Here is a 14,524-nt window from a genome sequence, read left to right on the forward strand (position 1 = left end):
TACATTTCTGCCATGTGTATGGTTTAGGATTAGAGCACCTACGTACAAACACCTTGAAAATCGCTGCTTTGTTGGACTGAAACAAGATGGTAGTTGTCCCATTTGTGTGTTAGTTTAGCAATGACAGAAACTAGCTTGCTGTGCCAAATGATACTGGCTAGGATGCTGATGCTTGAAAAAGGTTTTGAACTTTGGTATGCATTTGTTATCATCATGATATATGATTTACGAGCCATTTTCCTCTACTCTCTCATCATATAGAGCATTTGTCAAGTGCATTATTGTTTCATACCAGATATTTTCAGAAATTGGACTGTAGAGAGCACAGCCAAGAATGTAGTCATGGTGATGAACTAGGTGCTGTTAAAAATTCTGATAAGTTAGAAATGTTTGTAAGGATTTCTTCTGAACTTTGAAATGTTCAATTAAAAAATTTTCTATACTTGAAGACATAATTAAGTGCCTTTTGAGAGATGCTTGAGTATATGGTACAAATGTTACAGAAATTTATATGGCCATTTAAAAATTACTAAGATGTTCTTACCTATTTCACCCATAACTTTCTCCTAAATTTTGCTGCTGAAAATTCTCATAATGAAACCAGACTTCTAAAACTGTACCCGGGGAAAGGGAACTGACAAAATAGGGGGAAAAAAGAATTATGTGACTCAGGGAATCTTGAAAAAAATAGTGGGAGGTTGGGGGTAAGAGATCAACCAAAAGACTTATATGCTTCCTTATAAGCATAACCAATGGACACAGATAATAGGGGGTGAGGGCCTGTGCTGGGGGGCAGGAGCATGCTGGGAGAGGTCAATGGGGGAGAAGGAGACATATTTAATACTTTTCAATGTAAAGAATTTTAAAAAAAGAAAAATATAGATGTAATAATTTTGTATTTTAGCAAGACAAAAGTTCTAAATATTATAGACTCAGATATTGGAGAGTCTATGAACTTTATTTTTGTATTTTTAAAAAAAATGTTTTTATTGATTTCAGGGAGAGGGAGAGAGATAGAAACATTAATGATGAGAAAGAATCATTGATCAGCTGCCTTCTGCACACCCCAAGCCTGCAACCCAGGCAAGTATGTGACATGACTGGGAATTGAACTGTTAACTTCCTGGTTCATGATTCGATGCTCAACCAATGAGCCATACCAGCTGGGCTCTGTTGCCTCACCCTGTATTTCTAAACTGTACTCTTTTCGTTTGTTTGTTTTTCAACACGTTAAGCTCATGTCAGTCACCAGTGACTGACACTATACTTTCCGTCTGGAAGGCAAACAGGCTGGGTGCTTAACGTGTTAATTTTGTTTCTGAACTGTACTCTTGATAAGAAAATGTAGAAAACTATACTTTAAGGATTCTTTTCAATGATCAAACTTCATGAGATGCAATATTTTCTCGAATATTTAACATGGAAATTAGTCAGTTTTGCAGAAATAAATGCCATACTGAACCCACTATTATATTCTTTTCTTACTAGAGGCCCGGTGCATGAAATTCGTGCACAGGGGTTGGGGGGGTTCCCCCTCAGCTCGGCCTGCATCCTTTCCAATCCGGGACCCCTCAGGGGATGTCCCACTGCCAGTTTAGGCCTGATCCTGCAGGCAGTCAGACATCCCACTCGCAATCCGGGACCACTGGCTCCTAACCGCTCGCCTGTCTGATCACCCCTAACCACCTCTGCCTGCTGGCCTAATGCCTCTAACTGCTCCCCTGCCAGCCTGATCGTCCCCTAACTGCTCCCCTGCTGGCCTGATCTTCCCTAACTGCCCTCCTCTGTAGCCTGATCGCCCCCTAACTGCCTTCCCCTGCCGGCCTCATTGCCCCTGACTGCCTCTGCCTCAGCCCCCGCCACTGTGACTTTGTCTGGAAGGATGTCCGGTCTAATTAGCATATTACCATTTTATTAGTATAGATGGTTTCTCTATCTAGTAAATATAGAAAGTGTTGGACTTGGAAGGTCCCAAACTATGGTCTTTTCTCTTCTTACTGAAATGATGGAGAAAGCTAGATACCAGCTACTCCCCAAACTCATTTTCTATTGTATACAGGCTGAGTAGTCATAAGTGTTAAAATAATTCTTGAAAAAAAGAAAATAGTACTTGTACAAACTATTATAATTGTAAAGAAATTAAAAGAAACAACAATGTAATGCTAATACATTACTAAAGACTGGACAATTTACCTTCAGATATGCAGATAAAATTATTTTACTTGAGTAAAACTTCATTATTAGCTGCTACATCCATATGTAGTAATACATGTTTTCACAGTGTATTAATGTTTTCATAGAGTATTAATTTTGTTTTCTGAACCAGCACCTACTTGCTTCTTTTGGAAAGTTTCAGAATTTTTTTCCAAATCATACAAATAGATATGGACCTGAACATAAATTACTGACTAAATCAGAAAATAACACAAGAAGATTAATTCTTCTTAAATTAAAAATTCTTAGTGGGGTATTAATAATGAATATAATTTTTATATTTTTTGCTTACTTACACTTTTCTTTTATTTATTTTTAATTTTTTTTAAAATATATATTTTTATTGATTTTAGAAAGGAAGGGAGAGGGATAGAGAGAGAGAAACATCAATGATGAGAGAGAAGCATTGATTGGCTGCCTCCTGCATGCCCCCTACTGGGGATCGAGCCCGCAACCCAGGCATGTGCCCTTGGCCGGAATCGAACCTGGGACCCTTCAGTCTGCAGGCCAACGACCTATCCACTGAGCCAAACCAGCTAGGGCTATATATTCTTTTTAAAAATTCTCACCTGAGGATATGTTTTTTATTAATTTTAGGGAGTGAGGACTGGGGTGGGGGGAAAGAGAGAGAGAGAGAGAGAGAGAGAGAGAGAGAGAGAGAGAGAGAGACATTGATGTGAGAGAGAAACATTTATCAGTTGCCTCCTATATGCACCCCAACTTGGGATCAAACCCACAACCTAGGTATGTGCTCTGACTGGGAATCGAATTTGCAGTCATTTGGTGTATAGGGCAATACTTCAACCAACTGAGCCACGGGGCCAGGGTTTCTTATTTTTTTTATATTGCTTAATTTATTCAATAAATAAGTATTAAGTACCTAATTTGTGCTAAACAACTAGTTGAACATGAAAAAATACAGAAATAATTTAATATCTTGGAGACACACTATAAACAACAATAAGCAAATTGTTAGACTAATAGTGCTATGGAGAAAAAAGAGAAACGGAAATGGGGATTGTGTTGTTGAGGGTTGAGGCAAGTTTCAGTATTCTTTGCGAAAATCAGAGGAGGCCTTACTACTAATATAATAAAAATGGGAAATTAATCATTAACATGATTAATGTTTTCTTATAGCTGGAACAGTCAAATGATTTCAGTTCGTGAAGCCAAAGCCATTCCCAGGCCTGATGGTATTGAATGGAGAAATAAATACATCTGTGTCGAAGGTAGCTTTTCCACTACTCTCTGTCATTCAGTTATCATTATGGTACTGAGAGAATTACTTGAATAAGTTCAGCTTATATTATTATAAAATAATAAATTTATATTCTGAAGTGGTTTACAAGTCTTTTAGTTATAAGATTTTAATTTAATATTTAAAAATAATTTAAAAACTTTTATTTGTAGAAAATAACAAACACGAATTTAGGTGTTTAGTGTTTCTAGTTGGTAATATTTCAGCAGTCTTTATGTATCCCTTCTGCTTGTAATAGATGGAAACGTTATTCTTATTAAAATAAAATCAGTTCTTTTATACTGATTATTAATGCAAGCTAGATTTTTATGAATAGAAATTGATTTTACTTTAAAAGTTAAATGCTGAGATATTCTGTTATCTAAAATTAATTTACATATAGTTGACTATCACTGACTCAGAGAAACACTGACTGTTGTAAAGTGCTATGTGTGATGTGACTTGATAGTTTGGCATATGGCATTATTCTACTGAAAAAAACAGTACTGTGACAGTAAACTCCTTTTTAAAATAGCCTTTCTAAGCAATAAAACAAAAAAACAAAAGGAGTTTTTAAAATGATGGGCCTGCCTGCTTAGATTGTATTACAAATGTAAAGTTAACCTCTCCATTGGATTTCACCCTTTTTCCAGGTCTCAGCTTTAAAAGGCACACATAGTTCTTATCAATACTCTTGGCTTCATCCTACTGCCTCTTCTAAGTACTTCACCCCCCTCTTTTTTATTGCCAAAATTCTTAAACTCGAGTAACTTTTACCTACTGCTGGCATTATTTCAGCTATCCCATCTGTTAGCCTCCTTTTCTCACTATTATCTTCAGTTTCTTTGTCTTCTCAATATTATAATACATTAGAGGCCCAGCACACAAAATCATGCATGGGTGCAGTCCCTAGGTTTAGCCTGCGATCAGGGCCATCTTCTCTGGCTGCCAGCAGCTGGCCTCACCCCCCGCCACCAGCCACCCAGGTTCCCAGTTTGCCATCGGGAGATCGGAGTCTAAGGGCCAGGGGGAGGGACCAAGAGTCCTGGCGCTGCCGCCTCCCCTGCCACCCACCCCGGTTCCCCGTTCGCCATCCGGCAATCAGAGCCTGCCGGCTGGCGCTGAAAAAACCAAGAGGTGGTCAGTGCACCTCATAGTGACTGGTCAAACGGTCATTCTGGTCGTTCTGCTGTTATGGTCGCTGGGCTTTTATTATATAGGATTTGTTGTTTGTATATATGGACTCTTCCCTCTTGTGGATGATGTGGAAGATAATGTTCTGTTCTCTAAAACTCTTCATTTTCTTCCTGTCTTCTCTACTTGCTATCTTTTCTCTCTTTTTCACTGCCAAATTTCTTATACCAGTTACACTGTTCTCACTTATCTTTCTAAACCATCAACTCACACCATACTCTCTGCACTGTCTTCTATCCTCACGATGTTTAGACTTTCAAAGGGATTGATTGACCTTTCTGTTGCTTGACAAATCAGTGGTCTTTTAAATTCAAATTAAATTTAAAATTATCTTTCTGTGATATTTAACATTAACCACCTCTCTCAGATACAGTGCTTTATTCTTTTTGATAACTTTAATTCTTTAACTTATTTTTATTTTCTTAAAGGTAGATAGGTTTTTGACACTGTAATTCTTCAGAAATCTTATCCACGTTTATGATTTAGATTTAACATACTTAGGCTAATGACTTCATTTTTAGTTATCCTCACTTGAATTCTTTCTACCTTATTAGACAGTGCATAGCTATATAAAACTGTTTTTAATATGCATAAGTCTAATAAGATACTAGGTTGAATTATATGTAATTGCTATTTTATAGGTCAAAAACTGTCAAATATTGACAGTTTCATGTAGTTCAATCAAATAAAAAAACTGAAGCTTTCATTTTAATAATTTTTTGTTTATAACTTGCAGAACCTTTTGATGGAACAAATACTGCCAGAGCTGTACATGAAAAGCAGAAGTTTGACATGATAAAGGATCAATTTTTAAAGGTAAACAGTATATTAGATTAACTCAAACGCATTAGTAGACTAGTGTGCTTTGAAAATGAAATACATATGTACTAGTAATTGGACAGAATAGCCCTGGTTTCTGTGTTGTGAAGCCATTAATGTGGCACAATAGTGAATTTATTACTTGAATTTAGATATACTTTCCCTTCTGTTTCCATTCACATGGCTTTCACTTTTGTGGAAATAACTATTTCCATAGTGACTTATTAAACTCTCAAAATGAAACTAAAGCCTAATAGACTTCTTTGCCTCCTAAAATATTGGGGAACTTATTATACCTTAAAAGAAAGCTTATTTATTTGTTTATTCATTTACTGTTATTGTTGAAAGTATTACAGATATCTCCCATTCCCCTCCCCCCCCATGATTTTTCTTTTGCATGTCCTAACAGGAACTTGAGTCTCATTTTATCTTTGTTTATATTTTGAGAAGTTAAAAACATATGTTTGTGTATATACACGCTATATATAAACTTCAGTCATATATATGTACACACACACACACACACACACACACACACACACACTGTAGTTTATTCCTTAGCTCTTTAGTCCACATTATGAATTTATTCATCAGTAATTTTGCTAGGTGGGGTTTTAGTCCTCAAGGAATTTCGCAGTACAATGTAGTAACACACTGATAAAAATATGTACTATGAGACATACAGGAGAAATGATTCATAGAAGAAAAAGATCAGCGACTGTGACGATCATTTTGGAGACATACCTTTTTATTATCAAGACATACAAGTGGACTTTATTTTGATGATAATTAAAAATGCAAGTGTATCATATTACAAACTATTCTTCAAATTAGGCCCTCTCAATTATCAACCAGAATAGAAAATTTAAATGCATGGAATTCTGCAGGACAAAACAGATATTCCAGAGGGAATATTTTTGTCAGGTTAAATTGATAACTCAAAAACAGTATTGCTTGCATAGCTATTCTTATTGATGGATGAGCTTTCTTCAGTTCCCTTTTTTTTTGTTTTGTTAATCCTCACCCGAGGATATTTTTTCATTGATTTTCAGGGAGAGTGGAAGAGAGAGGGAAAGACAGAGAGAAACATTGATGTGAGAGAAACACATTGATTGGTTGCCTCTGAACAGGGCCAGGGCCCAAGGAGATTGCAACCAAGGTATGTGCCCTTGACCAGGATTGAACCCGGGACTCTTTGGTCCGCAGGCCGACGCTCTATCCACTCACCCAAACCAACGCTCTATCCACTCACCCAAACCAGCTAGGGTGCTTCAGTTCCTTTTTTTTTTTCTTTCTTACCAATTCAACTTGTTTGTCTTTTCTAGAGTCATAAATAAAGTGTTTTTTAATAGATTTACTATCACCTTCATAAATAATATTTTTAATTGAAAAAGCTTGCTAGATGCCAAATAGTCAATCAGATAATTTAAGTAGTCTTCCCTTATTCTTTCAGACTCAAAGATTTTGTTTTAATTACCTTGTACCTTGCTGCTTTAGATGAAATTATTTAAATCTGTGAATAAATGTGAATATTGTCAATTTTGTGTCTTTTTGTACCACCTATACGATTAATCGAAGCCACATAGGTATTGAGTTTATAGATAACATTTTCTTTTCTGATGACAGAAACAATTCTTGTATTGTGTTAAAAACTTGGGAGATAAAAACACAAAGAAGAAAAAAAAACCACCCCAAATTTTACTACTTCGAGAGAACTATTAACATTCTAGTAACTTTCTGTTCAGTATTTATTCTGCACATACTTTAGGTTTTAAGAATGATTTTTTTTTCTTCTCACAGTCATGGCACAGATTGAGAAACAAAAAAGATTTGAACAGTATACTACCTTTAAGAGCTGCTGTCCTGAAAAGATGACTGGCCTCTATTACTTAATAAATTCTTCTGATAAAGAACAATAGTAATACCATAATGCATTTTGTTTACCTCCATCATAGTTTCTTTTCATTGTTCTTGTTTTCATGTTTTATTTTTAAGAGGACATACTTATATAAAGATTGCATATTTTATTATAACATTTCCTAATAAAACCTTTTGATTTAGAGATGTATTTTTGAAAATGTTTACATTGATGATTAGTGATATTATGGCATGAATTTTCAGGTGATCAGATAAAATATTTTTGGGGAGACTATCTGAACAAATAAAAGGTTTTTGATATAACTTCAGTTAATTGTACCACATGCTAATACTGAAAAGATTTATGGAATTTTGGAAAGTATAATCTTCAGTAGATAGTTTATTGCCTGTCTGGTCTAGTAAAGTGAAGAGTCAAGTCAGTTATTCAGTTACTTGAAGCAAAATGAAATCTTTTATTTCAATGAAATCACTGCAAAGGCATGAAATACTGGACAGTTGCCTTAAGTCTTCACTTGCTATCAGGATAGAGGCTGTACGTGTGTCTGTATTAGCATTTCATTAGTACCTCAGATGCTTTTGATGTACTCAAGATTGCTTTCAATTTTTTGTGACAACAGTACATTTTGCACTGTAGTAATATGAGCGCTAACTCTGTATTGAACAGCAGTTAGTGAATTGTTTTTAAAAAATCAATTCGTTGTAGACATTCTGAAAAGATCAAGTCCCTTATGCTTTATAGTAGCTTAGTGCAATATGCATTTTAGCTTTACTTCCCATTTTGTGCTTTTATTTTCCATGTGACATGAAACAACAGAAACTGAAAGGTCAAAGTTGAGATTACAACCTATTGATCATATCAGATTTTTTTCCGTGTGCAATTATAGGATTGTAATCAACTGGAATTTTTAGGCAGTAAGTCCCTAATAAAATGTTTTAGGGTAAGACATAAAATCATTATAAATAAAAGCTTAATGTTTGTAAAGATACTTTTTTAGTGTTTCTTTTCCACATGAAGAAGTATTGGTGGCTGCTTAAAAAGCTACAGTGTTTATTAAGGTTGTTTGGGGTTGTGTAAATATTTGTAAAGTGGTTAATGCCTGTACATTTAAATATGAAAAGTAATCTTGGAAATAGTTTTAACTTTTTCAAAAGGACTCTGTACAACTTCTTTTAGACCTGCTGTAGCACAGTTTGTACCTCTAATATATTTGGGGGTTTTGTTTTTCGTTTTGTTTTTTTCAAACCAATCCAAATGCTAAGACTTGCTTTTCTTTGACTTGTAAAAGGTGCATATTTTCATTTTCTTCTTTATGTTTAAAGTTTTGTATTATGTCAAATGCAATAAAGTTTATATATGGAAATTGTTGATGTGTTTTTGTGTGTGTTTGTGAGTCTTTGGAGATGAGATTGAGGCCTTAGCTATCATCTGGAACTGAACTGAATCCAATTATTGTGCTTGATTATTTAGATCAGAGGTTCTCAACCTGTGGGTCGAGACCCCTTTGGGGGTCGAATGACCCTTTCACAGGGGTCGCCTAAATACATCCTGCATAGCAAATATTTACATTACGATTCATAACAGTAGCAAAATTACAGTTATGAAGTAGCAACGAAAATAACTTTATGGTTGGGGGTCACCACAACATGAGGAACTGTATTAAAGTGTCATGATTAGGAAGGTTGAGAACCACTGATTTAGATTATACAGAGGGTCTTGGAATCACATTCTTTCATTGTTAAGCCAACTAACTACATCAACACCCTATTTCTCTGGTATTACTAGGAATGGAGCTTTCTACACAGATGAATTTTTTAGATTATTGATATTTAACACTTTTAAAGCAATTATGTTTTATATATTCCCTTTCTTGAAAATTTTCCTAAAATATACACTGTGCAACTCTTCTTTATCAGAATGTGTTGAGCATAATTAATATTATAGTGACTTGAGTAATCATTATAAACCAGTGATGGTGAACCTATGACACGCGTGTCAGAGGTGACATGTGAACTCATTTTTTTGGTTGATTTTTCTTTGTTAAATGGCATTTAAATATATAAAATATATCAAAAATGTAAGTCTTTGTTTTACTATGGTTGCAAATATCAAAAAATTTCTATATGTGACACGGCACCAGAGTTAAGTTAGGGTTTTTCAAAATGCTGACACGCCAAGTTCAAAAGGTTCACCATCATTGTTATAAACAGTAGTTAATAGTACTCTATAGTAATTCTGTGCAGCACTCAAGGATGGTTACGTATTTAGGGCATCTTCCTTTATAATATTATGACATTTCCAAATAAAGTTCCTCTCACCCCGAATTTATTATGGTATGGACTCCTTCACTGGCAGTTTTCTCATCTTTCAAAGGTGAGAAACTTTGAAAGATGAGGAAAAACACACACTGCCCTGCACACAGCTCATTTTACTGTTGCTGCTTTTCACCTGTTTTGCTGAAAAATAGATCAAAGTGAATAAACTTTCACTCAATTCAAAATCAATAAACTTAAGCCTAAGTTCCCCATGGATCACTGGACTAGCCCCGAGACCTGAACAGGCTAGCTACTTTTTTTTTTTCTTCCTAGAAGACCAGCATTGCAGTTAAACCTTGCACAGCGGACTTGTGAGGGGATCATGGAAGTGAGACCCTTAGCTGAGTGCCTGAACTAGTAAGTCCCTTGTTCAGTAAGGAGTACTTACTAGGTTGGGTAGCTTGGCTGGAAACGAAGCCTACCAAACCCGCTCTAGAGGAAAGAGGTTCCCAGCCCTGGGGCGCCTTTCCTCCTCTCCACCTGGTGCTGCCTGGGAGCCTGCGCTCCTTGGAGTGATGGGCGATCCTCAGTTGCCCCAAGGGCCCGCCAGGGATCCGCCGAACGGCGCGGGGCGGGCTCGGGGGAAGTTGGCAGACACCGGGAAGAGGAGAAGCTGAGTCCGGATCCTGGTAGCTCGGCAGCGAAACTTTCTGACGCCTTCTATTTAAAGTCGCGGGACGCGCCCGCCCCCCGTGCCGGGAACCCGAGCCGCCCTGCGGGCCAGAGGCGCAGTCAGAGGGAGAACACCAGGCGCGGCGCGGGCGGCTCGGGCTCCAGCTCCGGCCGGAAAGACGCGATGGCGAGCAGCGACAGCAACCACGCCACCGAGAGCTTCCTCGGCTCCGACGGGGACGAGGAGGCGACTCGCGAGCTGGAGACCGAGGAGGAGTCAGAGGGCGAGGAGGACGAGACGGCCACGGAGTCGGAGGAGGAGCCGGACGCCAGGTAGCGTGTGCGCCTCTCCCAGCGCCGCAGCCAGCGCGCGGCCCGGCCTGGAAATGCGGCCGCCGAGGGCAGGTGCTTCGCGGCTCAGCCCCGGCCCTTTCCTCCTCTTAATTGCTTGAGTTCATTCCCCTCGAGCTAAGAAAGAAGTACTTTCTCTCTGGGGGCGCCGCCTTGGTAAGAACTTAAAGGTGAAGGTGCCTCCTGCCAGCTGGAGTGACAGGCCCGCCTGCAGCTGCCAAGTTCATCCCTTCGGCGCCCTCCTCCCCGGCGCCCCCCTCACTACCCCCTCTCCTCCCTACCAGCTCCTCGTCACTTGCAGCTCTTGTTTATTCCTGGGAATTTACTTCGGGTCCTCCCTAACTGCAGAATGTGCTGGAACGCTGAAACTTGTGTCCTAAGGCACAGGAACAACCTTTGGGCGGGGGTGAGGGTGGCGGTCTCTTGGATGGCTAATACTGGGCCAGGTTGCCACGAGGGAACTTTATTTTGGTACAAAGGCCCATAAATTCTTTGGAGAAAAGAAGCATGAGTTTCAGCAACCCTCGTTCTAAAATCCTGCTTTTTTTTTGTTTTCGTGGTCCCAAATACCAACGTTTCAATGAATGTGAATGCAATTAGATAATACTGTATAAAACTATGGTTTTCCCTACACTTAGATCAGCGGCTCTCAACCTTCCTAATGCCGCGACCCTTTAATACAGTTCCTCATGTTGTGACCCCCAATTTCATTGTTACAAAGTGAACATAATTAAAACAGTGATTAATCACAAAAACAATATGTAATTATATATGTGTTTTTCGATGGTCTTAGGCGACCCCTGTGAAAGGGTCGTCCGATCCCCAAAGGGGTCTCGACCCACAGGTTGAGAACCGCTGACTTAGATCTTCCTCTTCCCTCCCTTCATGGGGACCCTAAAATGAGATAAGTAGAAATCATCTCTCTATTTAGATTTATTTCTACTTTTACTTGTTCTCTTTGGGTATGGGGTTTGTTTGTTTTGTGTTGTTTTTGTCAGTTATGTCTCTTCCTATTTCTATTAATATCAATAGAGAGGCCTACTTTGTAGGTGACAGATAATGTGCAGCATTTCAGAATGCCCATCTTATCCAAAGTTAAAAGTACTGCCCAACCGAAGCCAATAGAGCTGGAGTTGAAGTAGCCCTAAACTGGCATTGATTCGGGTGAATGGTCTGTCAGATAAGTTTGGAATATGGGTCACATATTTACTAGTCAGCTGCCAAGTGGGAAGCAGGCACAGCCCCTGTCCTCCAGGACTTTATGGGAAAAGTTAGAGAGCAATAGGGAAAGTGTGACACTATGTACTAAATAAGTGAGAGGGCGGGGAGGACAGACCAGGGCCTGGGGAAGGTCAGGAGAGAGTGTATAGACCTGTGACTGCCCCGACAAGTGGACCTGTCCTGGGCGCCTTACAGAATGGCAGGAAGTGCAGAATGGAAAAGCAGAAGAGAAAGCACCTGTAGGAAATGGAACAAGGAATAAGGAATATTGAGAGGGAGATCTGTCAATCCCAGACTTTATAACCTTTTTCCCTTAATGGTGTCTGTGATCCTTATGTCCTTGTCCACCCATAATTTACTTCCCCCACCGCTGAGAATCTGAAACCTCATTTTCCCTACAATGTGAGCAGCTGATAGTGATTCAAAGCACCTTTGGGGTTGCATTGCCCTTTGACAAAGGTTGAACTCTTCAGATAAAGACATGCTTTACCTGCAGTAAACTTAGCCTGCTCTGACTACAGATGGAAAGGTGGACACTAGCACAAGAACCAGAATGAATAGAGCGGAGGGAAACCCGAGGGAATAGGTAGGTGGTGGTGGAGGCCTTGAAAACCATCACATTTTTTAAAAAATTTGGGTTCAGTGACATTGGTAACAAGAAATCAATGAACTGAACAGGATTTAGAAGATTAGACTAGTGTTATTGGAAACTTAGACTAATAGGCAGGTTGGAAAGCTGGGTTTGCTAAGGGCTCAGATCAGAGAATCAATAAGAGAGAGAGAGAAAGGAGATGCCAAGGAATTGAACCATTGTGGGGGCAAGGGGAACGGGTTGGTAGCTATAGCTAGAGGTAGGGAGATGTCAGTAGGGAGGAACTCCTGGGAGAACTGGGAGACCCCGAATTTCTCCTACTTCCAAGTGTTGTCAGAAATCAAACTGATTTGTTGCATGTGAGTTTACAAAGGTAGCCTGAAGTGCTTACTTCTGAGACTAGAGGTGAGAATTTGGCATATTCTCTAATCTACTGGAGGCAAGAATAATGTCATGATGGCTCCCCCACCAACGTTTTACAATTACAAAGAGGCCCATTTACTCTGTGCCAGTTTCAGTGCTGTGGTTACATATGCTTCCTCATTTTAAACACCTCGGCAACTCCATGAGGTGATTGCCCAGTTACAGATGAGGAAACCGAGGTTTTACTAGTATACGATTTACTGAGGGTACAAGGCAAGTAAATATAAGAACCAAGATGTGAGCCTGGGTCTGTTTACTCCAAGCTACTTGTAGACTTTCACTGCTTCCCTTCCTTACTGAAGGTGAAACTTGAATGACTCCAGCTAATCTCTACATTGAAAGGTTATTAGAGGAAAAGGAAAGGCTTCATCTCTTTGAATACTAGTGGGAGTTTTTTCCCCTTCTTGAATGAAGAAGTTGTCTCTGCATATTCTCAAAGGTCAGAATCATTCTCAGAAGTTGAATTACAAACTGATTACATTGAGAGAAACATAAAAGTAAATAGTATAGCCTAAGTAATAATAGATTAATTATTGCATCTATTTAATGTGATATTAAGCCATTATTAAAATGCTATTTATGAAGATTTCTAACAGTATGGAAAATACATATATAGCATTTGAAAAAATACTGTATAAATTAAAGTCATCTCACTTTAAAAAATAAAATATATATTGGAAAAAGGTGTTAAAGGTTGATAAAGGTTAACATAATGAAGGTTATGCTAAACTTTATTAACCTTATTGTTAAAAGGTTAATAATGGTTGTCTCTGAGTCATGGGATAATAGTTGACTAAAGCTTTTACTCTATATCTATCTGTATTTTTCAGGTTTTCTATAATGAACAGATAATCCATTTTATTATCAGAAAATATAAATTTTATGTTTAAAAATTCAAAATGTACAAAGTAAAATCTGCTTGTAAGTCTTTTTATTTTTTCACGAATAATATATATTAAATTTATCCAGAGCTACCTTTCTGAATCAAGGGGGAAAAAATCTTTAATTGTAAAAATTCTTTTCTAGTTCAGGAAAGCTCACTGTTACATATGCCAATACTTACATTGGATCAGAGAAATGCCTTTCTGATGCATTATTCAGCGATATGAGTGTGATACATGGCATGAAGAGCCCTGAGTGTGAATCCTATTAGCCATTCATTCTGTCATGGGCAAACTCCCTATCCTCTCTGAACCCCAAGTTTCTTATCTGTAAAATGATAGTAATACTTCTCATTCATAAGGTTGTCTTAAGATTAAATAAACTCTGTGAACGTGTGTAAGCATGCTTGGCCTTTAGTAGGTTCCCATTAAATTTTAGTTTCTTATATCCCTTCAGATAACTCATTGGCAGCGAAGCTTTACCTTCTGCCGACCATTCATCAGTAAAGGAAGAGGGGTGGTCTCAGTTTTCAATAAGTTTAATGATTCTATTCTACTTTGGCTTTTCTGTATTCATTCACTCACTAAACATTTATAGAATGCCTACTAATTGCCATAGACCATGCAAGGTGCTGGGAATAAAATAATAGCTAAGAATCCATTAATATCCTCTGAGTGTTCACATTCTAGGTGGAGAAACATAAAAACATAAAATGTCATTAACTGTTATGATATTTGAGGAAGAAAAGGTATGTATGAAGTACTTCAAAGTAAGGAGAAAGTGCTGGG

The 14,524-nt window shown here is 38.1% G+C and overlaps 2 protein-coding genes across 11 annotated transcripts in view; both read left to right on the forward strand.

Moving 5' to 3' along the window:
- The window catches only part of TENT2 (terminal nucleotidyltransferase 2), a 44,966-nt gene extending 36,258 nt beyond the window's left edge, over positions 1 to 8,708 (forward strand). For 8 of the 10 annotated variants that reach the window (XM_036308820.1, XM_036308816.1, XM_036308817.1 and 5 more), the window contains 3 exons: positions 3,352 to 3,443; positions 5,382 to 5,461; positions 7,265 to 8,708. In XM_036308820.1, coding sequence (XP_036164713.1) covers positions 3,352 to 3,443; positions 5,382 to 5,461; positions 7,265 to 7,339 — 247 coding nt within the window. In that variant the 3' untranslated portion in view covers positions 7,340 to 8,708. Of the gene's footprint in view, positions 1 to 3,351; positions 3,444 to 5,381; positions 5,462 to 7,264 lie in introns of those variants that run through there. The other 2 variants (XR_004967482.1, XR_004967483.1) reach the window with 2 other exon arrangements.
- A 1,631-nt stretch (positions 8,709 to 10,339) lies between these two features.
- CMYA5 (cardiomyopathy associated 5) overlaps positions 10,340 to 14,524 on the forward strand; it is a 106,406-nt gene continuing 102,221 nt past the window's right edge. The window contains exon 1 of the mRNA XM_036308186.1: positions 10,340 to 10,600. Coding sequence (XP_036164079.1) covers positions 10,452 to 10,600 — 149 coding nt within the window. The 5' untranslated portion in view covers positions 10,340 to 10,451. The remainder of the gene's footprint in view (positions 10,601 to 14,524) is intronic.

Source organism: Myotis myotis, unplaced genomic scaffold, assembly GCF_014108235.1.
Source record: "Myotis myotis isolate mMyoMyo1 unplaced genomic scaffold, mMyoMyo1.p scaffold_m19_p_5, whole genome shotgun sequence".
Taxonomy (NCBI): domain Eukaryota; kingdom Metazoa; phylum Chordata; class Mammalia; order Chiroptera; family Vespertilionidae; genus Myotis; species Myotis myotis.